At 39.1% G+C, this 25,202-nt stretch overlaps 1 protein-coding gene and 1 pseudogene across 1 annotated transcript in view; one reads left to right on the forward strand and one right to left on the reverse strand.

Moving 5' to 3' along the window:
* Window positions 1–5,265: 5,265 nt before the first annotated feature.
* Window positions 5,266–6,009, reverse strand: LOC131905039 (small ribosomal subunit protein eS6-like; annotated as a pseudogene).
* Window positions 6,010–16,464: 10,455 nt separating this feature from the next.
* The window catches only part of LOC131903787 (cytochrome P450 2J4-like), a 29,132-nt gene continuing 20,394 nt past the window's right edge, over window positions 16,465–25,202 (forward strand). The window contains 3 exon segments of the mRNA XM_059254550.1: window positions 16,465–16,836; window positions 22,031–22,193; window positions 24,972–25,121. Of these exon segments, the coding sequence (XP_059110533.1) occupies window positions 16,627–16,836; window positions 22,031–22,193; window positions 24,972–25,121 (523 nt within the window). The 5' untranslated portion in view covers window positions 16,465–16,626.

Consider the following 25,202-nt stretch of genomic DNA (forward strand, 5'->3'; position numbering starts at 1 on the left):
TAAAAACTTAAATGTCATATGCAACAAATCTCAAAGATGTTTAAGGACTACAATTTGTTAAGTACATCCGGAATACAAAAACTTAACTTATAGTTACCTGATACAGACTGAAACCCAAAGTCATGTATTGGGAACTAGATTAAGCCTTTTTCTACAATTAGTTAGTACTCTGTATGGCCATTAATATCATGATAGAAAGTTTAATATATATATATATATATATATATATATATATATATATATATATATCTTATAAATTTTGACATAGTATTTATACCTTAAGAAATGTTTTAAAGAGTCAAAAACTAAAACCAAAGAATTATGAGATTAGTGACAATAAAAAAGTCCCTTAAGTTCAGTTTTTCTTCTGTCCCACATTGTGTAGCTGTTCTGGCTTGGGACAGAGATTTTGAATTTTCTTTAGCAAGAATGCTTGGGTTGAGAGAAGAAGAGAGCCACACCCCAACTCCAAAGCCAGCTTTAATTTTAAATGAACTGGGACAACAAAAAGCCATTTGTCTTATATATTTGTAGAGAACAGAAGAAAGAAACATTTGGAAAGATTTATGAAATTTTATTCTGTTGGAAATATGATGTACCAATAGGCCAATTTATTCTTTTCCTTGGGATATTTTCTCTGGAATGATTTATCATTTTCTTTCAGATGTCTCATTTTTCCAGTGGTCTTCAGATGCCTTAGTTGAATGCCTTCATTCTTCTGAAAAGACAAAACCAAAACCCTGTCCCAACCCTAACTCTGGAGAGTTTCCTTTTTCACGGGTTATATCTGATCATGTGGAAGGCATTTGTTAGTCTTACATGTTAGTTTAGATTAGCTAGTTCCTTTTCTAATCAAGAGGTCCCTCCTGTTCAAATCTAATCTTTATTATTTTTGATGGTATCCTTAGCTTTTCTTCTCCTGTGGAAACAAAAGCAAAACCTTTCTCCCCAACGTAACACATATCCTAGTTTCCATTTGTAGGTCAACATATCTTTGAAGTATACAGGCTGATTTAATTCAGGAGATTTTTCTATTATCCATTGTCTCTCTGCAGCTGTCCTTCCTTTCTCATTCACATTTAAACATTTTAAGTTAATAAAGCATTGTGCAATCTATCTCTGGAGCTCTTTATTATCCATTCCTGTTTATTAAGCATATCTTTTAGAGTTTGATTAGATCCTGCTACTGCTTGCCCTGTATGGTTGTGTGGTGTATCTGTAATATGCTTTATGTAATAATATGAAAAAAACGGTTTCATTTTACTAGATACATACGCTGGAGTACTGTCAGTCTTAATTTGTACAGGTATCCCCATGATGACAATAACTTCTAACCCATTATTTTACAAGGTATGGAGTATGAGATCTGAATACAACCTAATTACAACACACTAAATGTAGTAAGTATAAACATGCTGGGGGCCTTAGCCTGAGGCCTGAAAGCAGTGGGACCCACAACCAAGTATCATGTAACTGGAATGAACCAGGACCTTTGGAAAAACACTCACTCTGACTCCTAGTGGAAATTTCCACTCATTAAACACATCTTTTTTTTTTTTCTAAGTTCACTGAATATGCTATAAAGAATAAGTCTCTTTCCCACTCAAGAATTATACAAACACTTTGTGATGTAATATATAACCATCATTCCTCACTTAGTTTTGGACAATGTAGTTAGCACCTTTATGCCTAACCCTAGTGTACAAAGTTGTCTCAGGAAGTGAATCTTCTCACCACTACCCTCTTACAAAGTGACATAGACCAACCATGCTGCAGTGAATATTTCAAATAAGGCAGAACCTTGAAGATCTTAGAATAGAGAAGGAAATCAGTCTAGCTAGATATGGATTGGTTGCTTGTACAAAGCAGAGGCCTAGGAAAGCACAGGCTTGAGGCAAAGCTGTCTCGGTAACTCTGTAACAAAGAAGGCTTCCTGAGAGGAAAAGCTGGGCAATTGTAGAAAGGTGCTCCAGAGGTCTTCTCCTCATAGTAAGGCTTTGTTCCCTTGAGCTCATTCAACCCTGAAGGGTCAACTCATGAGCTGAGCACCAAAAGAGAAAGGAGAGGAATCTTATCATGGCATGCTCAAGAATCTCACATCTTTGTCACATAAGCAAAATCAGTGCAGCATCTTTTAGAAATCATACTGTAGCCACCTACTCCAAGAGTTTCACAGACTTCTCCCAACATGCAGCTTTAATTCTCTATATGATCTTAAATCTTGGCATTCTAGAGATGCTACAAAGCCCATGGAAGTCTCTCATCTGGTGAAAGGATCCATGCCCCTACTTTGTACCTATCCTACTCTACATATGAATTGGGAGGTAAAAATTTACCTCCTGTCATTTAAAGCAGTTATCAGAGGCATGACCCACAAGAGAGCCAGGACCCTCCCAAACTCCTATAATCACTAGAAGCTGGCCGACCTCCGATACATGAGGGTCAACATTTACTTCAGAGAGTTTTCTGAATGGTAGGCCCTGCACAACAGGCTAAGATTAGATGCTGAGAGCTGCTGATAGCAATGGCTTTACCAGAGGCAATGGGAACATACAGCAGATGACAACTGATGCTCAACAAATCGATCTATCAGACGAATAATTCTCTGATGGGAGGCCCCCACTTAGCAAAGACCATGGAAGTCACTGACTCTGAGTTGGTTTGTTTCTGTCTGTAATTTTTCTCATATGCCACCACTTTTCTTCCCTAAAAAATTGCTATGGGTGTTTTCTCACTGCTTGTGTGTTATTCTCATGTAAATATTCCATATATTGGGCACACATATAGCTGTAGATGGTCAGGAAGATAATTTCTGTTTTAGCTGCATAATTCTGATGAATAGAAATAATACTAGGATATTTTCATTATTCAGACTGATATAGGAAAGTAATTGAATTCTCAGTCACAAAGACAGCTAATTTTAGGTTTCAGAATAAATTCAAAACAAATGAACTATCCCTGGAGATGAATACACAAGGACAAATTCCCAGGTGTTTATTGCTGAATCAAGGTCAGACGTAAGCAACTTTGGTAGACATAGTTGTCTGCAGGAACTGACTTTCTGCATGTATCACTACCACTCAAGGTTTAGCCAACAAACTGTTTATTGTTTCAGTCCTGAATTTCACTGTCATTCTCTGTATGGGAGCCCTAACTAACTCAGAACTATATGCATGGCCAAGCATTGCTCACTGGCTGGTCAGCATGACCTCCCTAGTCTGAGAGAAACTGTATGACTTATCATGTGTTATGAGAATGGATCCACCCCTGAAAATATAACATATAGTTATCTGGAGTTTGACTGGAGGTGTGTGTGTGTGTGTGTGTGTGTGTGTGTGTGTGTGTGTGTGTGTGTCTGTGTCTTTGTGTCTGTGTGTGTGTGTGTGCTGAAAGGGGTATGTAGCTGGGTGTGTAGATAGAGCTGAGGAGAGAGGATGAGTAGCTAAGTAGGAGAGAGAACAAGAGAGATTTTCAGAGAGGATTTTTTCAAGATGAAGTACAAGAGAAAGTTACCATCAGAAAGTGGGTGTTTCCTTATTTTCCCCCCAGATGGAAAATGTCTAGTCCTTGCCATATTTACGGATTTTTATTTTTTATTTTTTGCATGCCCTAGTCCTGCCTGGAAGCTGGCCCTCCAGTTAGCAATAATTAACCACACAAAATGCAGGAAGATCCATCAATGTTACAGGATATTACAGTCTTTGCCACTACTGAGGGAGGTTAAGAAACGTGGAGGAAATCAGTTCGCCATCAATAAGAGGGGTTAGTCTAAAAGGCTTTTTCCTGTGCTCCAAGCCAGGCCTCACTACCCTACCTAAATGAGCCAATAATAAGAGCTAAATTAAATGTAGGAAACATAAAACAGATATTTATTAGATTTGGCCATATTAGAAAGAGGAACAAAGAGATCCAGAAACCCCCTGCCCGAGTCGTCCTCAGGGTCCTGTAGTGAGATGAAAGTTTAACTAGAGAGCCTAAGATATGCGAAAGCAAGTAGTCTCAGTCAAGGTGTGGCCCCACCTACTATCTTCATTTTTGCCAAGTCTATTATAGAAGGAGATGTGGAAAATATTCCAATATATGTCCCTTTAGTCATACAGACAGTAAACAAGATACCCTTAGACTGCATCAGTTTGACCCAAGCCTTAAAAAGGAAATACATGCTTTTTGTCTGCACTAGAGTCTGGCCTAATCTCATACTGGAGAATAAACAGTGCCCTCTAATGGAAAATATTAATCAGTATTATCTGTCTTCATGAGTGAGGGGAGGCACTCACTCATTAAGGTTACAGGTTGTGTGCGTCCCCCTGCAGATAGGCTGACTGTGGGATTAGACTTTCAAAAGTTGGTCCTCAGGCCCACATTAGTCAGAGTTGATCTCAAGTTAGACCTGGATAAAAGAAAACACTTCTATCATTTTGTTTCTCCTTGATTGTGAGTGCCAAATACCACATATTCGTGAGCCTATAACATTTAGAAACCACAAAAGGTGATCTGTCAAAATCAATTGTTCTATCTCTAAAACACTTAAAAAAAATGCTTTCTATATCTTGTTAGCCTCTGTTCCCAGTGCATAACCAGGCAGATGGTACTATCCATCTAGACAAACCTATATTGGTTATAGAAGGACATGATATAAATTGGAAAGCACGATACAAATTGTAATTTAGACTTGCAATATTCTAACCTCTCCAGATTCACTGCCAACCTTATCAGATGATCAGCCTTGTAGACAGTTCAATAAAAGGTTTGGTTCACCTATGCTCTGTGACTAAGTCCAATAAACACATTGATTGGACAAGTTGGGCATTGGTGGAGCAGTACTTTGTTCTTTCATTGCTGTCCTGTCTGAGGTGAATGGTTATTTGTCTATATCTTTCCAGGAAAAATTAATGTAATATCTTTATTATATCATGCTTACATGAAAAATGGATATACAGTTATCTCTCTTTTTTTTTTTTTTTTTTTTTTTTTGGTTTTTCGAGACAGGGTTTCTCTGTGTAGCTTTGCGCCTTTCCTGGAACTCACTTGGTAGCCCAGGCTGGCCTCGAACTCACAGAAATCCGCCTGGCTCTGCCTCCCAAGTGCTGGGATTAAAGGTGTGTGCCACCACCGCCCGGCTTACAGTTATCTTTATTGCATCCTGACTTTCACTCCTCTAGGTGTATGCTCAGGAGTGGAGTAGCTAGATTATACCTAAGTTCTATTTTTAGTTTTTTTTTTTTTTTTTTGCGGTATGATCATTTATTTGTTACCCTTAGAGACTTATTTTTGACTGGACTCAGAAGTAAAAGCTCTCAGAGAGGACAGCCTATGTCTCTTGGCGATCTGTTCCTGGTGCTTTTCTTTGGCTTCCTTCATTCTCTTGGCCAAAAGTTTAGCATATTCTGCAGCCTCCTCCTTGTTTTTCTTTGTTCGTTGTTTCTTTAGAGCAATACAACAGTGTTTGTGTCGCAGGACACGTGGAGTAACAAGATGCTGAATCTTGGGTGCTTTGGTCCTGGACTTCTTACCTTCTTTTTTTAACTGCTTTCTGACCACGTATTGTCAGACATCATCTTCTTTAGAGAGATTAAAAAGCTTTCGGATTCTGCTAGCTCCTTTAGGTCCCAATGGACGAGGCACAGTAGTATCTGTCAGTCCAGGAATATCCTTCTCTCCTTTCTTTACAATAACCAAGTTGAGAACACTGAGAATTGCATCAAGGATGCACCCTCGAATAAACTTGTGCTTCCTTTCTCCAGTTCTCCTTGGTCTATAACAAGAATGCCTCTTACTCAACAGCAGGCACACTCTGCCATGGGTCAACATGCCTTACTTCATGGGAAAACCTTGTTTGTCATTCCCACCACTGATTCGGACCACATAACCCTTCCACTCTTCACCCAGAGCATCAGCAGCCTCTTCTGTGGCCATGAGCTTCTTGCAGAACGTATGAAGCTTGCGCTCATCATCCAGTTCGATGAGTTTCTGACAGCCGGTGGCAGGGAAGGAGATATTCAGCTTCATCTTGACACAGCCAACTGCCTAGGAGGTGCCATGAAAAAGAGCCTATTTTTAGTTTTTTAAGGATCTTCTGTATTTATGTCCATATGGGGTGGATGAATTATTTACATTCATTATCACCAACAATCATTAAAGTTTCTATAGCTGTGGTGACATGAAGATCATCTAAAAGGTCAAATGTGCACCCACCTCAAATTGCCTATTAAAATATTGAAAGAATTGTCCCTAAGGGATTAGCATTTCTCCAGAAAAGTCATGCTGGGAGAAGGATGAAGAGGAACTTATATTCTGACAACTTGACAGACTTCTTCGTAGGAGACACTGATCCCCAGACAACTATACTTAATGATGGGGGGTATTAAGCCTTGGCCAGTCTTGCCTAGTTGTGAGCATTTCTTGTCTTACACTTAAACCTCAACCTGATGATAGGAACAAAGATGGGGTTGGGCATCACTAGACCTCTTTACTCTTCTAGCATGGCCACATTGAATGAAACTCCTTTTTCTGTGTGTCTGTTCAGTTGTCCTATTGAGGAGAGATGACCCCGTCTAGAGTGTTAAGGCTGCCAGAGCCTGAAGCTCCAGTGCTTACAAACCCAGTAACAGTTCATTACCAGCATAGGTTGCTTTTGTTTCAGAGATGGTAGACATTCTGACTTGGGTAACATGGTATCTCAGTGGAATTGTCATTTGTATTTTCAGGGGCTAAACATGTGGAAAACTTTTTTATTATTTAAGCATTTGTATTTCTTCTTTTGAGACACATCTGTTCAGCTTATTGTGCAATTTATTGGATTGTTTGTTAGTACTTTATATATAGTCTAGTCATTAACCACCTGCTAAGTGAATAGCAGACAATTTTTTTTCCAGTCCCTTCACTGGTTACTTATCTCTTTTGTTGTACATTCCACCAGTATGTCTGACAGCAATAAGTATATTCAAAATAAACACTTGTGCCTCTCTCCTTGGATATCAAATTATTAAAACCATGGACCCCAAGACATTAGAATTAACCCAGAAATCTCCTACTAGAGAAGACAGATCTGAAGACCTAGTGTCTGGCCAGAGAAGAAAATTTCCTTCCAGAAAAGGATCTTGTCTCCTGGAGAAAGATGTACAACTTCTCATTTGAACTTACTAAGAGACTTTGATCTGAGACAATGATGGGTGGAACCACATCTTGGCTAGACGCTTAGCTAGCCATATCTCTTGCCTCATATTTAGATGTTAGCTTCGTTTCAGGACCTCAATAATGGGTGTGGGATAGGAATTACCTAGATCTCTCTGTCCCTTTTTTCGTTGTGACCAAATTAAATAAATCTATTTTCTGCCTTTTACACATTTTTTTATGTTTGTTTGGATTTGTTTGTGTGTTGTGGTTTTGGTTTTTTGAGACATGGTTTCTCTGTGTGACATCCTTGACTGTCCTGGAACTCACTTTTTAGATCAGACTGGCCTTGAATTTACATAGATCCACCTGTCTCTGTCTCCCAAGTGCTGGGAGGCATGGGCCACCAAGCCTAGCTTGCTTTTTACTATTAATTGGTTTGTTTAACTGGTTTATCTAGGACATGTAGCCAACCCTAGCATGTTGATGCACATGTTATCATTTGTCTGTAGCAGTGTGGATTTAAGTCTGGGTCGTCTATTCTATTATATGTTCTACACATATATTTTGTGTCAATACCATGCTTATTTTGTTACTATGGCTCAGTAGTATAATTGTACTATGGTACCTTCAGCAAGTGCTCTCTGTTCAGGATTGCTTTGACTTACTGGCCTTTTGTGCTTCCATAGAATTTTATGATTTTTTCCCCTATATCCATATAGGTATTATTGGCATTGTCAAGGAGAGCACACAGATTGATTTTGGTAATACAACAAATTTCAAAATACTGATTATTCTAGTCCATGAACATGAAGGGTCCTTACATTGTCCAGCATCTTCTTAATTTCTTAATTTCTTTCTTCTTGGCTTTGCAACATCTTCACTCCCATTCCTTGATGGGGTTATTCCTAGGGACAGGTCTAACTGTTTCTGATGTTAATCGTGGTTGGAATTAATCAGCACCAGCCTTCCTAGTTTAAGCAATTGCCTTTTGGGGACAAGCAACCCCTTAGGCTTTCTCCTTTCATAGGTTGGCAGCTTACTAGGTGGTATGTTGCTCTTGGGCACCCTTGCCTTCGTTTCTGTACAGAGCAACAAGCCTTTGTTTAAGAGTGCTAACCTTCATAACTATGACAGCCTCTCTTTCAGCATATACCTAGACTCTACCATTAAGCCTCCTAATGTTCTTTTGCTCTCCAAACTATGCTTTGTACTTATTTCTGGGCTACTTCATCCTTTTCATGGTAGACCTGCAGAAGAGTTATTTTTAATAACCACAGACTCAATATCATGCTGTTTTGAAATCTTCTCTGTCATAGTAGTGAATCCATTGCTTTTAAATCTAGCTTCACATAAGTTCTGATGACAAAGATAGATGGCAGCCAGACTCTGACAAAATATCATACAAAGGGCCTCTAGCCTAGCTGTAGTTGCAGACCTTGCTTCTGTTTGAAACCTCATGAGCTGTACTCCAACTTCATATCATACTCATTACTACTGTCTTCTGGGATCCTACTAGAATAGCTTCTTAAGCTCTGATTACAGTAATGAATCATTTTTCTAGTTGCAAAATCCATTATCTTCCCCACTTCCCCCAAAAGAAATGTACGTTCTTCTTATCAAAAGGCCAGTTCTAGTATCAATGTTAGTAACGTTCCCTTGTTGTAACAGAACTACGTGACCAAAGACAACTTAAGAATTAAAGAATTTATTTTGGCTGTGTTTCCAGAGGGAGACTCCAATATTGCAGAGAAGACATGACAGCAGGGACCAGAGCAAGAAACTGAGAAGTCATAGTTCCGTGAACATGAAGGAAGCAAAGGGAGCAAACTGGAGTGAGCCAAGGCTATAAACACTCAAAGCCCATCCCCAGAGACGTTCTTCTCCCAGCAAGCCTCTACCTCCTAAACGTTCCATAACTCTCCCAATCACCACCATCAACCAGAGACCAAGTGTTCAAATACGCAAGCCTACGAGGGATATTTCTCATTTAAACCACCACAGATACCAATAGTGCCCAAGTATTCCTGGTCTGCTATCTTCTAGTAGTATTTCTGCTCTGCATGTTTCTTCATATGCCAGATGACTGAGAATATCCTTTGGGACTCCTGATCTGCATGGAATCCTAGAATTGAGTAGTAAGGGAGCCAAGAAAGCTGGGGAGTGGGCTCTGCCTTGCCCAACCATCTAGGTGTCTATACCATCTTACAACCCTCAATTCAGGTTGTCTTAGCCACTGTTGCTGGTCAGGTTGGTGATGCTGATCTCTGATAGACAAATTTAGCCGTCAGCCTGTGGATCCATTTATGGAACTTAACATACCCCGATCCTGATACTTCTGAATTGAAGTTTAGATTGGTCCCAGAATTGGGAGAGTCAGAAGATGGACCTCAGCAACTCCTAACAAGTCCAGCTTGTCTATCTTGCTCAGCTGGTCACATAAACAAGACTTCATGAATAAAAAGAATAGGTTTATTCAATATAGACATATCGAGAAGAAGATCAAAGAGGTCCAGTGTCCCCAGCTCCAAATCCACCTTTAGAGTTCTAACATGGGGTTTGAATTAAATATAGGCCCAGAGATATGCATAGCTAGGTAATGATGGGATTCCACTCATGGTCATTGTCTTGGATCTAGTCTCTACTCTAAGGTGGCTTGACAAGTTGTCGGTACCAAGTGAAATCCCTTTCTGGGAGACAAACCCCTTCTCTCTCTGGCATTTAGCTCCTAGTCTTTTCATTTCCAAAGAAGGTTCAGTTCCTTACAATGCAAAGTCTCAGTAGTTTAATAATGAAAAGAGGTGCCCAAATGTCTCCTGAATATCTTCATTCTTGCCAAGATGGTTACATTTCCCTACTCAGTTTTTCTCATTAAGTCTTGTGGTGAACTATGCCTCATCAACAAATATCATGAATAATACAAGGAAGGACACAGGTAGAGCACATTCAGTTAGTGTTAGATTTTCATGTACAAAACTCACATGTCTTTAATTCTGATAATTTTTACATACTACATAAAGTTTAGACACACAGCTCTATATATGTCTATAGAGATATGAAGTTACATAGATAGTTAAATGCATTGAATCAATTTTTAAAACAAAACATTTGTTTTTTTAATCATGTGTATTTGCTTATTTATGGGTATGTGCATATGAGTACAGGAAATTAAGAGGCCAAAGCATCATATCTCTTGCTGCTGGAGGTACAGATGGTTGTTAGCCACTTGATATGGGTGATCAGAACAAAAGTCTAGTCCTCTGTAAAAATAATCACTGATCTTAACCACTGAGTCACCTTCCATCCCTCAAATCACTTAAAAATACTTGCTTATAAATCATCATTTCAACCACTTGCAAAGGAAAAGTCACCTTTCTTCAATGGTGCCTCACTGGGTATAAATATCACACTTAAGGACAGGCCCCCACCCAGTAGTAGATGGCCAACACAAAAAGAGCTCCATGATGTTTTTGTAGAACTTTTTGTCTTATAATTTTTTTTTAATGTTACTTGTATTTTGTTTGTATATTATGGTCTCTAATTTTGTGTTTTTATGGAGTGTGTGTGTATTTCTTGTGATTTTTTATTTTTTTTTAAAAAAATTACAGTTTGTTTTCTTTTTATATTTGCCTGTTTGTTTTCTAAAGATTAAAAAACAAAAAGGTGTGGAGTCAGATGGGTGGGATGTGGGGAGGATCTGGGAGGAGATGGAGAGGGGAAACTGCCACCAGCATACATTGTATGAATTTTCAATATAAAAAGTGTGAATGGATTGAAAATTACTGATCTGTATGCTCTGAAGTGCTTAAGAGGGTTTACTTCATGTTTCATATATTTCAACAAGAACCTAAAAAAAGTGGTCATTTATAATACTTTAACATAAGCTAATACTTAAATAAACTTTAACTTTGCCAAATGTCTGACAAAATTAACAGTACACATAAAGTACTAAATAGTTTTTATTATTTTTAATTTATTGAATAGTGTGTGTGTGTGTGTGTGTGTGTGTGTGTGTGTGTGTACACCCGTGTATGTGAATAATTTCTACCACTTAGGTCTCAGGTATCCAATTCAGGTTGCCAAGCTTGGAAGCAAGTGCCTTTACCAATGAACCAACTTTCTAGCCTCTAAATTCTCCTTTAAGGATAACCCTCTTCCTATCTCATTAAAGTAAAATGAATATTTTAAGTCTAATTGCTTTAACTATAAAGGAGAGAAAGCTCCTTATAAATAGTACTTTTATTATGATCAAGCTAAAAACATAGAGTTCTTTTCCTTTACGATTTATTTTTCTACAAGCCTTATCAATTTCTTTCTATATTCCAAACAAATAGTGAATGACATTTATAGACGTAGACATTATACATTCATAGAAACTTATTTGAAAACTGAAAAGTAAACAAACTTTCTACATTTTGTCATGTTATATCTGTCATCATTACATAGATTTTATATATATCTACAGATATTATAAGAACATTTTCTGTTCCAAACACAAATATTCTTATTATTGATACAATGAAACAGAGACCCTAAAACCTAATACTGCCTTTTTGTGACACTAGTTTTATGTTGATAATCTTATAATTTGTATACCAAGTTAGATATTAAAATGTTGACTCATAACTTTATTTACAACAAAAATATATCATCAATTAACAATTACCTCATATAATACAGGATAAAAATACATATAATACAGAAAAAACATATGTCTACCTCATATAGAAAAAAGCCCAGAAATTATACAAAGGGAGCTATACACACAGGCTGATTCTAAAATTAATCTTTCAAATTTACTTATTAAGTTTGCCGAGCAGAAAGCATTTTAGCAATTACATTTCTTCCATTTCTTTTGCCGAGATAGAATACTCTGACCCTCCGAAACATTGACTTAGAGAAGAAAAATGTTTGCTTTGTCTTATACTTTCAGAGGACAGAGTTTGTCATAATGGTGAAGGCATTGCACCAGTAGTATGAGGCTCACCCACCAGGCAATGGGGAGGCAGCCAGACCATATTTAGTATTCACACAGGAAGCTGAGAGAGAAAACAGGAAGTGGGGGTCAAGCTAAACTAACTCAAATCCACCTAGAGTGACTTACTTCTTCTAGAAGCCTCTACCTCCTAAAGGACTCCAAAGTATTCAGACACAGACACACAGACACACAGACACACAGACACACACAGACACACACACACACACTTTAAATAACCAAAAAATAGCAAATGTAACAGTATTTTCTAAACTAAATGCAGAAATGAAGTGACTAGAGTGTTGTTTGTTTTTTTCAGGAACTCTGGGGGAGGATTGTTTTCACCCAAACGATCTTAGAAATCAACTTGAGTTTGCAAAATCTAATCTGCTATAATTCAGGGGGTACAAAAACAGAAAAAAACAATATTTTCTATGTTACACAAACATCAATTTTGATTTCCTCAACGTGCTCATGAATGGATGTTCCTATAAAGAACTTTCCTCAACATCTTCTGCAAGGCTGATTAACTGATTAGAACTGTAATGACTGTGCAGAGGTTGAAGTGCTGCAGGCCCAGGGCCAGATGAAGATTATCTTTAATGCCCTTATTAGTCACTAATCGACCTTTGTATATGATCCAAAGTGTAAACTTTGGGATATATTAATTGAGCAGAGGACTGACTTGCACCAACAAAAAGACTGAGATTATCATCAGAGGATAACAGCCTCAGAGATTTCTGAGGGGGTCCATCTATGTATGTGAAGAGTCCCATGATTTTTGACTTCCTTTGTCTCTTACTATAACACATCATGAAATTGTTACCATATTGGAACATGGAATTTAGGGTTAACAATCTGTGTTCTTAGGTCATGGTTACTTACACTTATGTCCAGAATAAACTAGATTGCTGTGGGATGTCTTTCTGTATGCTGTGAATATGTGTGGCTCCCATTGGACAATAAATAAAGCTGCATTGGCCTATTGCAGGGCAGGATGGAGCCAGGCAGGAAAATCCAAAAGAGATAGTGAGAGAAGAAGGGCAGAGTTGAGGAGCCACCAGCCCACCACCAAAGGAGCAATAAGATGCCAGCAGGCCAGTAATGCTACAGCCACGTGGCAACATACAGATTAACAGGAATGAGTTAATTTAGATGAAAGAGCTAGCTAGCAAGAAGCTGAAGCCATAGACCATATAATTTGTAATTAATATAAGCCTCTGAGTGATTATTTTGTAAGCAGCTGTGGGACTGTGGGGCCAGGTGGAACCGGAGAAACTTCCAACTACACTAGATCTTATTCTTTGAGGTGAAATTTGTGTTTTGTGTCAACAGTTATGGTGCCCAAATGTGGAACCCTTCAAAATAAACCACTTTTTACTGGATGAGACAGGTAGCAATATGGATTTCCTCTATCCAAACTGCTTCAAGGTAGATTTCGGTGAATGCTTTCTGAGGCTCCAATCTCCCTTGATTTGGTCAACAGTCAAAGAAATGTAACTATTTTCACACTCATACCTCATCTATCGTCCTCTGACTTTGTCTCATCATTCTTTATCTTCAAGTGGAGCAAAATTTCTTTTCCAAAGAGAAGAGGCTTATGGCCTAGTTTAAGAAAAAAACAAAAACAGAGGACATCCCATGCTATGCTTAAAAATCATAAAGGCTACTTCCCACTGGAAACTCTCTCTCACCTCCATGTGGATGTCTTAGTCTCCCTTTGAGGAGCTTTCTTTCTCTTAATCCTCATGCTTAAGCTTTCATTAAAAGATTTTTTTTTACTATACCACAAGCCAAAAATCCTGATTTGGTGTGAGTTGGGTCCTAGAAAGTCTAGGAGAACTCTCCAGGCTGCCGTAGATGACAATGTACATCTATATCTCTGTCCCAACTAAGGTTTGTAGGTGCTCATGCCAGAATCCATCTTGAAGCACGGTTGGTGAGTTTGTCTGACCATCGCTCACCATATTTTTCTTGCTAAGCATGGCTCGCAACACTAAGAGTTCCCACTTAGTGTTGAAAGGTATCACTGGCACCAAAGATAGAAATCTAGACCCATCCAAACCCTAGATGAATAATATGTGACTTGGCTAGGAGACGTCTTCATAAAGGTTATGCTCCCAAATGTCCTGAGCCACTCTATGGCCTACAAGAGAGAATCCTGAGACACAATGGGGGCTGCTTGAGAAAGCAGCACATTCTGGATTCAAATCACATTAGGATGGTGTCATCTCCCCCAAACTACTCAAGGAACTTTCTGCTCCTTCCCTTATCTTCATGTTCTCTGTTTTATGGAAGATTAATTGCTTAGACAAGGGAGACTCTTCCTGCTTCCCCACCCCCATGATTTTCTGACAAGGGGCTGACTTCTATAACTTTTAAGTCCCAAACAGGTGAAATCAGACTCAATGCCTTTTGATTTCTTAAGAGGCTAAAACTCCAGTTGTCTTTAGACTTTGTACCAGATGTGCATTAGGATCTTATCATGGTGGGGAACTTAGCATGTGTCCCCCAGATGAAATCATATGGATGAAATCATTTCTGATCTATAAGGACACTAGGGATGTCTAGAAGGAAAAGTAGCCACCTAAACATTGGTGATGAGCAAATGTCAGGTAAATATGGGACAGATCATCTTTATGTAGACCAGGATAAAATACAGGCAAGATTGGTACTAAGCAAGTAGCTGATAACCAGTCCAGGATGCTATACTTTCATATAGTTCCCCTTCTTTCATTTAGATATGTAAGCAGGCATGGGAAATGTAGTTTAGTCCCACTGCAAATTAAAAGAGAATTTTTTAAACCTAAATAAAACTGAGTATGGTAGCTTTATCTGTAATGACATTTCATCCTCAGATAGTTAGCTCTAATAGAAAAGGATGTTGTCTTAAGTCCACATGATAAACTTCACCTTTTGATTATTTTCCTCAGCCTTCTTCATATCATAAAGAGATAGGGATATATAAGTTTTCTACTTAGTTATTATACTGGGCACAGCTGGATTGCATGTAACTGTGTCTAGGTTGTCTCTGATAATTATTTCCACATGCTGTTTTGTGTCCCACATAAAAACCAATTGATAAATCTTGTGACGACTTTAATTTTTTTATTTATTTGCATTGTGTACTGATAGATATTTGTGTGTATATATAATCACATATACAATATATATGTATATATACATATACATGCATATATGTAGGATGCTAAATTAAAATTCACAAGTATATATTTATAAATGTGAATGTTTTGATTATTTATTAAAAGGCTTTATAAATATATACTGCCTTATACAGCTAGGCTAAAGTTCTTAAAACTTATTAAAATGGTATTTGGGGGTCTAGTAAGTGTTTTATAAAAACCCTAAAATATTGTTTGTATAAAACACTATTCATCGGGATTATAGGACTAATGTTTCCTTATACACATAGATTTTGACAAATATTTTCTTCCAAACAGATTTTAATGAAAAAAAATTAATTAAAATTTTATTTCAGTTAGGTAATAGTCTGGGAAAAATAAGAATTATATGGCATAAAATGCTTTATGTTAATTAAAATGCCTCTTAGAAATGTATTTTTAAAATTTTTCTTAAAATGAATTGTTTCCAAAAATATTCTTAATATAGAAATGAAAATGATAAGACTCTTACTGAGCTGTAATACATGTAAAAAAGGACATTTCTTTTCAAAAATCTTTTGATTTTAAATTTTTTCTTTTCACGATGAGGATTTCACAAGGGAGATAGAATCCCAACAAATGGTCCCATTCAAAACCTAAGTATTTCAAAGTCCTTATCTCATCCCATTTAAAGTAAAGGAAAAAACACTATTTTAAAATCAAGCTGTTACTGACTGCTCAAACTGCTTAAAGCCTCATCACTGCTCAGGCTGAGTTCTGGGTTTTTAAAAATCAAGTTTCTGCTTAATATTCCCTCACAACTTTGAGTATAAACCTGCAATTAGTAATTGCTTAAAGCTCAAAAAGAAAAGAAAAAGAAAACAACAACAGGCTAAATGGTGCAACTTTAAAACTGGGAAGTTACAGATGTAAACAGAAGCTACAAAATCAGATTTGACAACCAAGAACTCACCTTCACTTACAGCTGAGTGTATCTATGTACTGTCTACAGGTGCTTAGGTTTTCTATCATGTACATAGTGTCAAAGTAGTTTATAAGTAAGTGTAAGTTATGATTACCAAATTAAATCCAAATTAAATCTTCATAATGTAACTGAAGTTTGAAGGTTTATGTAGTTAAGCTTATGAAGGGGCAGGGCAGAGAGCTCTGAGCTTCCTCTTGGGGGTTGGGTCCTCGGGTACCAGGAAGGAGTGGCTAAGACCTCTGTTTAGAGAAGGAGGGGTGGGGCTGTGTGGACAAAGTGTCTGTGCTGTCTGGGTCAAAGGGCATCACAGGGAAACGGAAGGTTGTGGTGGAGAGGGGACAGGAATATATTAGACGAGAGCCCTGTAAGGCTAGGAGCCCTGAGCCTCAGCTCAGACCCTCAGTCCTCTGGAGTCTGCTCGAATACCAGCCATGCTCGCCGCCGCGGGCTCCCTGGTGGCCGCCATCTGGGCAGCGCTCCATCTCCGGACTCTGCTGCTGGCTGCTGTCATCTTCCTGTTTCTGGCTGACTACTTCAGAAGAAGGCGCCCCAAGAACTTCCCTCCAGGGCCGCGACGCCTGCCCGTCGTGGGCAACATATTCCAATTGGACTTTAAGCAGCCCCACCTGGCGGTCCAACAGGTAGGAAGGGACGAGGGTGCCTGGCTCTGCCCTGACCTAATCCTGAACTGCTGGATCTGTGACTTCCGGGACTGCGTGGAGGTGGGCGGGGCTCTAAGACTCATGCTCACAGTGGCTAACCCCAGGCCAAAGAGTTAGCTTCTGTGAGTGCTCCTTTAAGAAATCCCCAGCTCAGCAGGGCAGTGGTGGTGCAGGCCTTAATCCCACCACTCAGGAGGCAGAGGCAGGTGGATGTCTGTTAGTTCGAGGCCAGCCTGGTGTACAGAGCCAGTGCTGAGACAGCTATGCCTACAGACTGAAACCCTGTCTCCAAACACCAAAATCAACCAACCAAGCCACCCCTACCACCACCACCACCACAACAAAACCCCGCAGCTCAATTTCCAAATAATTGGAGGATTTCTTGACATACTTCCAGAGGGTGATTCCATTGTGGTCAGAGAACACACTGTATGCTCTGAATTCTTTAAATATGCCAAGTTCTGTTTGATGACCTAATAGTAAATTATGATAGAGACATATGCCCTGACACTTTAAGAAATGTGTGTGAAACCCCTGCGACTCTGCAGTTAAAATAAAAGTGTGTGTGTGCGTGTGTGTGTATTCTACTCCTCTTGACTAGAGTTTTGTATAGATGTTAGCTCTCTCTTACTGAGCCTTACTTTTTCTACATCATTACTGACTGCTCACCTACTGATGTAAGAAGGCCACAATCGAGTCTCCAGCTCCACTGGGAGAGTGTCCCCTTCTCCACTCAGTTCTGGAGCTCTCCTTCATTAAATTGGAAAGTCTGTTCTGCATACACAGTACACATTTAAGATTGGCAGGTCGTTTGATGACTTAACCATGTGACCATGTAATGACCCTCTTTATCCAGAGTAAATTTGTTTTGTCCGATTTTTCTCTGATCTCTTACACCCTGCAAGCTCCCTTTTGGTCAGTATGTGAAAGGCATATGCTTTTTAGTCCTTTTATTTTTAACTACTTATAATACTGGAATGCATTCATCTGGACAACATATACTTGAGCATTTTTTTTTTATTATTCAAGTCTCATCATTAATTGGGGAAGATAGAGCACCTCTGTTTACAGTTTATATGTAAGCATTTAAATCCAGTCTTCCATTGCTTTGTGGTTTGTCTATTTGCTCTGTTTTCATTCTTGGTTTCCTATCTTCCCATGGGCTTCTTGGACACTTTCCGAGTAGATGCTTTTTTATTCACCTTCTCTCTCTTTTATCATCCTCCCAGCCTTTTCCATGTGAAGTGAAGTGACTGCAAACAGGGAGGAGCTTTCTCCTGTCTAGGATACGCTGCTGAGATGTTGTCCCCACACACTGAGACCCACATCAGACACTGACCTGCTCTTCAGTGTCCAGTGCAGCTGGAACTCAAAAGCAGAGGAGTCTGTTGTCTTTGCCCCTTACTCCTTCTCCATTACTGTCTTTTTTATCTGACCTTTTGAGTTCATGGTTTTCTTTCTGACCTCAAGCACTTTCTTTTTCCATTCCTCCAGAGGAGGCTATAGCAGAAGGAAATGTCTTAGCTTTGCCCACCCTAGAATGCCTTTCCCCTCCATTCCCACACTGTCTTTCCCCTGATTTAGGACACTAGGTTGACAATCTGCTGCACTTAATGTTCTTCTACTGTTCCCTTGCTGGCCTTGGTGGTTTCACCATAAATATTGAAGTTTGTTGTTGTTTTGTCTCTCTGCTTTGAAGAGATTCTGTTTTCCGTTTCCATATTGATTGTGGTGGTTTTGCTTTACTTGTGGCTTTATGCTGGTGGGGTCTTCATGGAAGGTTTGTATTTTGCCAGACTAGGAAGTTTCCACCATTCTTCAAGTATGCTCTCGTCTACATTTTCTTTATCCTGCTTTTCAGGACACTGGTGCGCAGCTGTGACATCTGTGCTGCTGGGTCTTGCTGTTTGCCGTCTGCTTTCTCTTTGCTGTGCACGGTAGACCTGCTTCTCTTCTCTGCACTGCCCAGGCTTGCTCTTACATTACTTCTCTCCACTTGGACCACAAGATCTCCACTTGGACCACTGCAGCTGTCTGTCCTCGAATTTACCCCTTTGCTTCTCTTACCTGTATCTTTCATTTCCCTGTTAAGATTTCCCGCTATTTGGAATAATTTGGTAATAACTATTCTGAAATATTTATTTCTCCCTTCTTTCCAACGCATGTGCCATCTCAATAAAATTGAGGTTCTCTTGAGTCTTAGTGAATGAACTAAGTAATGTCAGACGGACGTTTGGTGTGGTGTACTGTAAGACTGATGCACACACTAGGGCCATATTTTACTTGCCAAGCTTTTGAAGCTCTGAGAACTCACTTTTGTGAGTGGCGATTCAAATGGAAATTTAAGACTTTGTATATTGATCTGAATAGGCCCAGTTTGTGTTCAGCACTGCTGACTCCTCAGTCTCAGCAGCACGGGCTGGTAAGAAGGAAGATAGCTGCAAACTGCATGGCCCCATCAGAATAATGCAGCTGCACCTCACTATGGGAGGATAAATGCCAGTGATCATCCCATAAGTGTCCCATGGGAAAGGGATGTCCTTATTACTGCAAAAGAAGGGTGTGAGCCAGAATTCTCTCTCGGGCTTCTGTGGGAATTCTCTTTATAGCAGTTCAGCTGTAGAAGTCACAGTTCAGCCGGGCGGTGGTGGCGCACGCCTTTAATCCCAGCACTCGGGAGGCAGAGGCAGGCGGATCTCTGTGAGTTCGAGGCCAGCCTGGTCTCCAAAGCGAGTTCCAGGAAAGGCGCAAAGCTACACAGAGAAACCCTGTCTCGAAAAACCAAAAAAAAAAAAAAAGTCACAGTTCAGCTCATAGACTCAACCCAGGACAGACACATAGGTACAGCAAGTGACAAGATGGCATCCGTGAACCCTACCACGGCAGCCCCTTGTAGGGTCCCATGTGGATAGTGTTCGATTCCAGGACCTAGAAGCAGAAAGCTAAAGAGATCTCCCGCCTGTTGAACCTCAGTTTTGTAGTATTTTGGCAAAAGAGAGTAAACTCTGGAGTTTTGCTTCTGGCAAATGCTGTTTTAAGTTGTAAGAATAAAAAGACACGCTTTTATTTTATCTTGTCAGCGTTAAAATATTCGATCTATGTCTTGCTACACTGTCATATGAGGTTGGGTGATGTGTCCCTTGGTGCAGCAATAGGAAATGATGACACTGAGGCTGGGAATATCATGCTAGCCCAGTAATATTTCATTCCTTTGTTTTGTATTTTCTATGGGTTTACATTTTGATATCTGAGTGTAAACAAATAGAGTTAAATGATACAATTTAGGCAAATTAAATTTTAATTCTTGCTATTAGGAAACAATCCTCACAAGCTGACCCATGGCCTTCCCTTTGGGTTTTATGCTCCCCTTCATTCAGACTCTGTGATAAGCACACATGGAGTCATGTTAGCAGTCATCTACTAGCATTCCATTTTCCACTGAGTAAACCTGTTGAGGAAAGGGGTGATCTGATGCCCCCATGTTGTTTAGTGAGCTAATAACAAAACAAGGGCTTGAACCCTACATGATTTGACTCAACACTTACTGTCTCCACAAACCCTAAGTAGAAGAAAAATGGCATTTGATAACTAGAAATATTTATTCCCAGACTTAGCATGACAGGCACAACACAGAACAGTCTATGGTCAAATGAGTCCTATGGATTCTGGTAATCAATTGTAATATCATATGAAATCTAGATGGACAGGCAGCTCTAGGCCTAGCCTTTGATAGAATGATGGCATCAATTGTGTGGTATTTCGAAGGAATGTTTAACAAATGTCTAGTGTAGTAAAGGGATGAGATATTTTAAATCAATTAAAATGACATCATTTCAAACAGGATGAGGTCAGTGAAGAAGCTGGGCTGCTTGTTGAGCATGTGTGAACTGTACTTCCCTCCAACTCATAGTTTCTTAGCTTTCTCTGTAGTAGTTCACAGAATTATTATAGGAATGTTACTCAAACAAGAGAAAGTCTTAGCAGACTGAAGTGGGCATGTGATACATAAGTTAGATATTAGCATGTACTTCAAGCTAGCTGTAACAATGGGACCCCAACATACAATGGTCCTAAGTATACCTTATATGATCGTTGTATGTAGAAAATTACTTAATAAATTCCAAGTCACTGTTAGGATGTCTTATATGAGTTGATGCTCATTCCATTCTCTTTCTTTTCCTTTTATTCATCTTTAACATCTTATCAGATCAGACTCCTGAGAACACACTTGGATTTTTGCATATTAGGCAAGAATTTTGTGACCTGAATGCTGCATGACCCATCTGTGCTGTCTCTGGGCTCTGCTTCTCTGTCTTTCTGTTGCTTCTATTACCAGAGCCCTCCTCTAAATCACATTCAGTTATTTAAATAGCCACAGTTACTTTGCTATTGCTTCTGCTATCACAGTTATTTATGCAAGCAAACCATTAAAAGGTATTTTTATTTACAGTGAATTCCGTGCTTGCAAGCCAGAGAGATAGCTCAGTGGGTTAAGGGCACTTGCTGCAAAACTTGGTATCTGAATTCGATCACCTGGACTCACACAACGAGAGGAGAGAACAGACTCCAGAAAATTGTGCACTGACCTCCACATGTGCAACACTACCCATTATATACACACACACACACACACACACACACACACAAGACACACACACACACACACAAGACACACACAAGACGCACACACATACACACAATCACACACACACAGAGTCAGTCAGTCAATCAATCAATCAATCAATGTAAAAATATTTTTTCTTATTCTGTGCTTGCTACAGCAGACTTGCGCAGACATACCTTGGTCTTTGGCAGTTGGCATATACTGTGTTCTCTGCCTTCCCTAGACTGCAGAATGCTGGATGTTATAGAATTTGCTTATTTATTCAAATTTATGTCCTCAAGCCTTCTTCTGAAGATACATACTATAACACCATCCACTCACTGATTTATGTTAATGAATTTGTATAGGTAAATTCCATTCTTGCTATGAATTTGAGTTTAGTGCAGTAGCAAAGAAAAGAAAATCAAAACCATTTCCACAAACCGAGGTTATCATTCACAAGGAAATGAGGACTTGTCAATATGATTACCATTTGCTGCACATATGATTACCATCCCTGGACACACATGTATGAGCACACTCACCTCTAACCATTGAAATATCTTTCAGCTTGTGAAGAAGTATGGGAATGTTATCAGTCTGGATTTTGGAATCATGTCTTCAGTGATTATAAGCAGCCTGCCCTTAATCAAAGAAGCCTTTACTAACCTGGATGAAAACTTTATGAGTCGCCCTATATTTCCTATACAAAAACATATCTTTAATGAAAATGGTAAGTCTTTTATGTGTTGTAAGATATGTATTGTAATTTTTATGCTATATAAAAGGCACCTATATGCCTTATTTACCCAACACTCCCATAAGCCAATCCCTTCATGAAATGCCATCATTAACTGGAGCTGGGTACCACATTTCTTGAATGAAAGCACCCATAAGATGATTTTTAGTGTGTCCTAGTAGAGACTGAGTGAAACCACATGTTTAGTAAAACTAACTATAGATGCTTTGATAGGAAGTAACCACAGCACCAAACACAGCCAGACACACAGCCTCAAACACAACCATTTTCCCACTCCAACTCTAGGAAAATGGATGTAAGTCAGCTTCTCTTTCTACTACATCTTGCTTATAGCTGCTTGTACTCTATCATTAAAATCATGAGGATTTCTAAGCTCCTAGCTAATGCTATAATTTATTAGTATGAATACTTTATATTATCATCAAATAAAGTTATAAGTTGAAAACAGAATCTAAAATCTATTAATCCAACAAAACAGCATTTTAGATGCTTTCTAATTACTCTTTGAAATAATTCTACATCAATTCACTGTGTTGTGTGCTATAAGAAGCTAAGTGCTAGACATAGGTCTTAGAGTTACTGCTGCTGTGATGACATACGATGACTAAAAAAACTTGGAGAAGAGAAGGTTTATTTGGCTTATGCTTCCATATCACTGTTCATCATCAAAGGAAGTCAGGAATTTGGAGGCAGGAGCTGATGCAGAGGCCAGGGAGGAATACTTACTATCTTGTTCCTCATGACTTATTCAGCCTGCTTTCTTACAGAATCCAGGACTAAAAGCCCAGGGTTGGCACTACCCACATGGGGTGGACCCTTCCACACCAAACACTAATTAAGAAAATGCCCTACAGATGTGTCTATAGCCCTATATTATGGAGGCATTTTCTCAATTGAGGCTCCCTCTGTAGAATGAATTTAGCTTGTGTCACATTGACATAAAACCAGTCAGGACAGTATAAGTTAATAACAGGGATTTAAATAGTAAAGTGGTATCAATAAAGAAAGCTTTTATCAGAGATGTCTAACATTGTCTAAGGATTCTGGAAAAGCTTCTCTGAATAAATGACACCTAAAAAATCGTCAAGGGAATATAATATCCTTGAAAGGACAAGAAGGAGCAAGGTGTTGAGGAACTGAAAGACATCCAGTGTTGCAAGCATGGTATTTAGAGAACATAATTAAGTGCACTTGATACTTCTGACCTTGATCACAAGAGCACAAGCAATGTTTGCTAAATGTTGATTTTTATTCTAACAGCCGGGAAAACTTCTGAGTGGTTTTGAGCAGAGGAGATCTTAGGATATCAGGTAGAGACTAGAGAAAAGGCATTAGGAGACCTGTTTTCAATATGAAGGGTGGGAGCTTACACACTCCAGTTGTAACACTAGACTGTGAATTAAACCAGGGTGATGGCATTGAAGCCTTATAAACACAAATCCAGGCATGCCAGAGGGAAACCAACATGACTCCATGATCTAGATGCCAGGATGCTGAGAGAATTCCACCAGGAGTTTGATGACTAACCTTGGTTGTCAACTTAACTGCATTTGGAATCAACTAAAGTCCTAGCAACTTGGTACACAAATGAAGAATTTTGCTTTATTGGGTTATTTGAGGTGAGAAGACCCACCCTAAATCTGGATCATTTGAGATCACAAGACCCACTCTAAATTTTAGCCACACCTTCTGTGGCAGCCCACATAAAAGGACATGGAGAAAGGAAACTTTTGCCTTTTGCTTTCTTGCTTTCACTCTCACTGGCAAGTTCAACTATCCTGCTGATGAAGAATTTCTTCACGGGTATTAGAATCTACTACTTTAGGATTCCAATGAATACGGAAGACTAACTGAGACATCCAGCCTCATGGGTTGAACAATCATAGCATTATTGGCCTTTCTATTAGGAAACAGTCACTTTTGGACTAGCTTAAAACACATTCTAATAAATACCCCTTTAATATCTCTAGATTCATTCTATCATTGCTAGTTCTTTAGAGAAAAGGTTCTCAACCTGTGGGTCACGACCCTCTTGGGGGATGGAACGACCTTTTCACAGGGGTCACCTAAGACCATTGGAAATATCAGATATTTACATTATTATTCATAACAGTATCTAAACTATAGTTGTGAACTAGCAACAATAATAATTATATAGTTGGGGGTCATTACAACATGAGCAACTATATTAAAGGGTTGCAGCATTAGGAAGATTGATAACCACTGCTTTAGAGAATCTGAACTAGTACAGACTGTGGTACCAGGAGTGGTTCCTCGCATTTAGCTTGACATAGATAAGAAGACTTATACATATTAATATATACACATATATTAATAAAAAATGTGGACATATTGAACACAGTATAGATGCATTGGTTCTGGGAAGACTTGAATTTGATCACCTCATTGGCTACATAATAACTATGTTCCCTTACAAATTTTACTTTATCCTTGTATCTCATTTTTCTATCCATTGTAATAGATCTGGAACGTTCTGGTAATAAGCCTTTGTATTTTCTAAGAGTACTAAATTAAAGTACATATTAGAAATACTGACAAAACTGTGTGATGTTGCAAACCAGCAGGAAATGCTCGTCATTATGCTCCTTGCTTTGTGATATTCTGCCTAGACAGCTGTCAAGCCCTTATTGGCCCTTCTCCTTCCATCATACACATGCCCAGCCAGTTTCTCAGTTTCAGTAATTTTAGATCAGAATCACAATGTCATAATGCTGAATCTCTTTCTTCCAGGGTTGATCTTCTCCAGAGGCCAGACATGGAAGGAACAAAGAAGGTTCGCCCTGATGACACTGAGGAACTTTGGATTGGGGAAGAAGAGCTTAGAACAGCGCATGCAGGAGGAGGCCCGACATCTTGTGGAGGCCATAAAAGAGGAGAGAGGTGGGCATTTCATGGGGCAGGTGCTGGAGGCTGTGGCCCTTTCATTCACTGAACAGATTCTAACTAAGTGTCTAAGTGCTT

This window comes from Peromyscus eremicus, chromosome 2 (assembly GCF_949786415.1).
Source record: "Peromyscus eremicus chromosome 2, PerEre_H2_v1, whole genome shotgun sequence".
NCBI classification, from domain to species: domain Eukaryota; kingdom Metazoa; phylum Chordata; class Mammalia; order Rodentia; family Cricetidae; genus Peromyscus; species Peromyscus eremicus.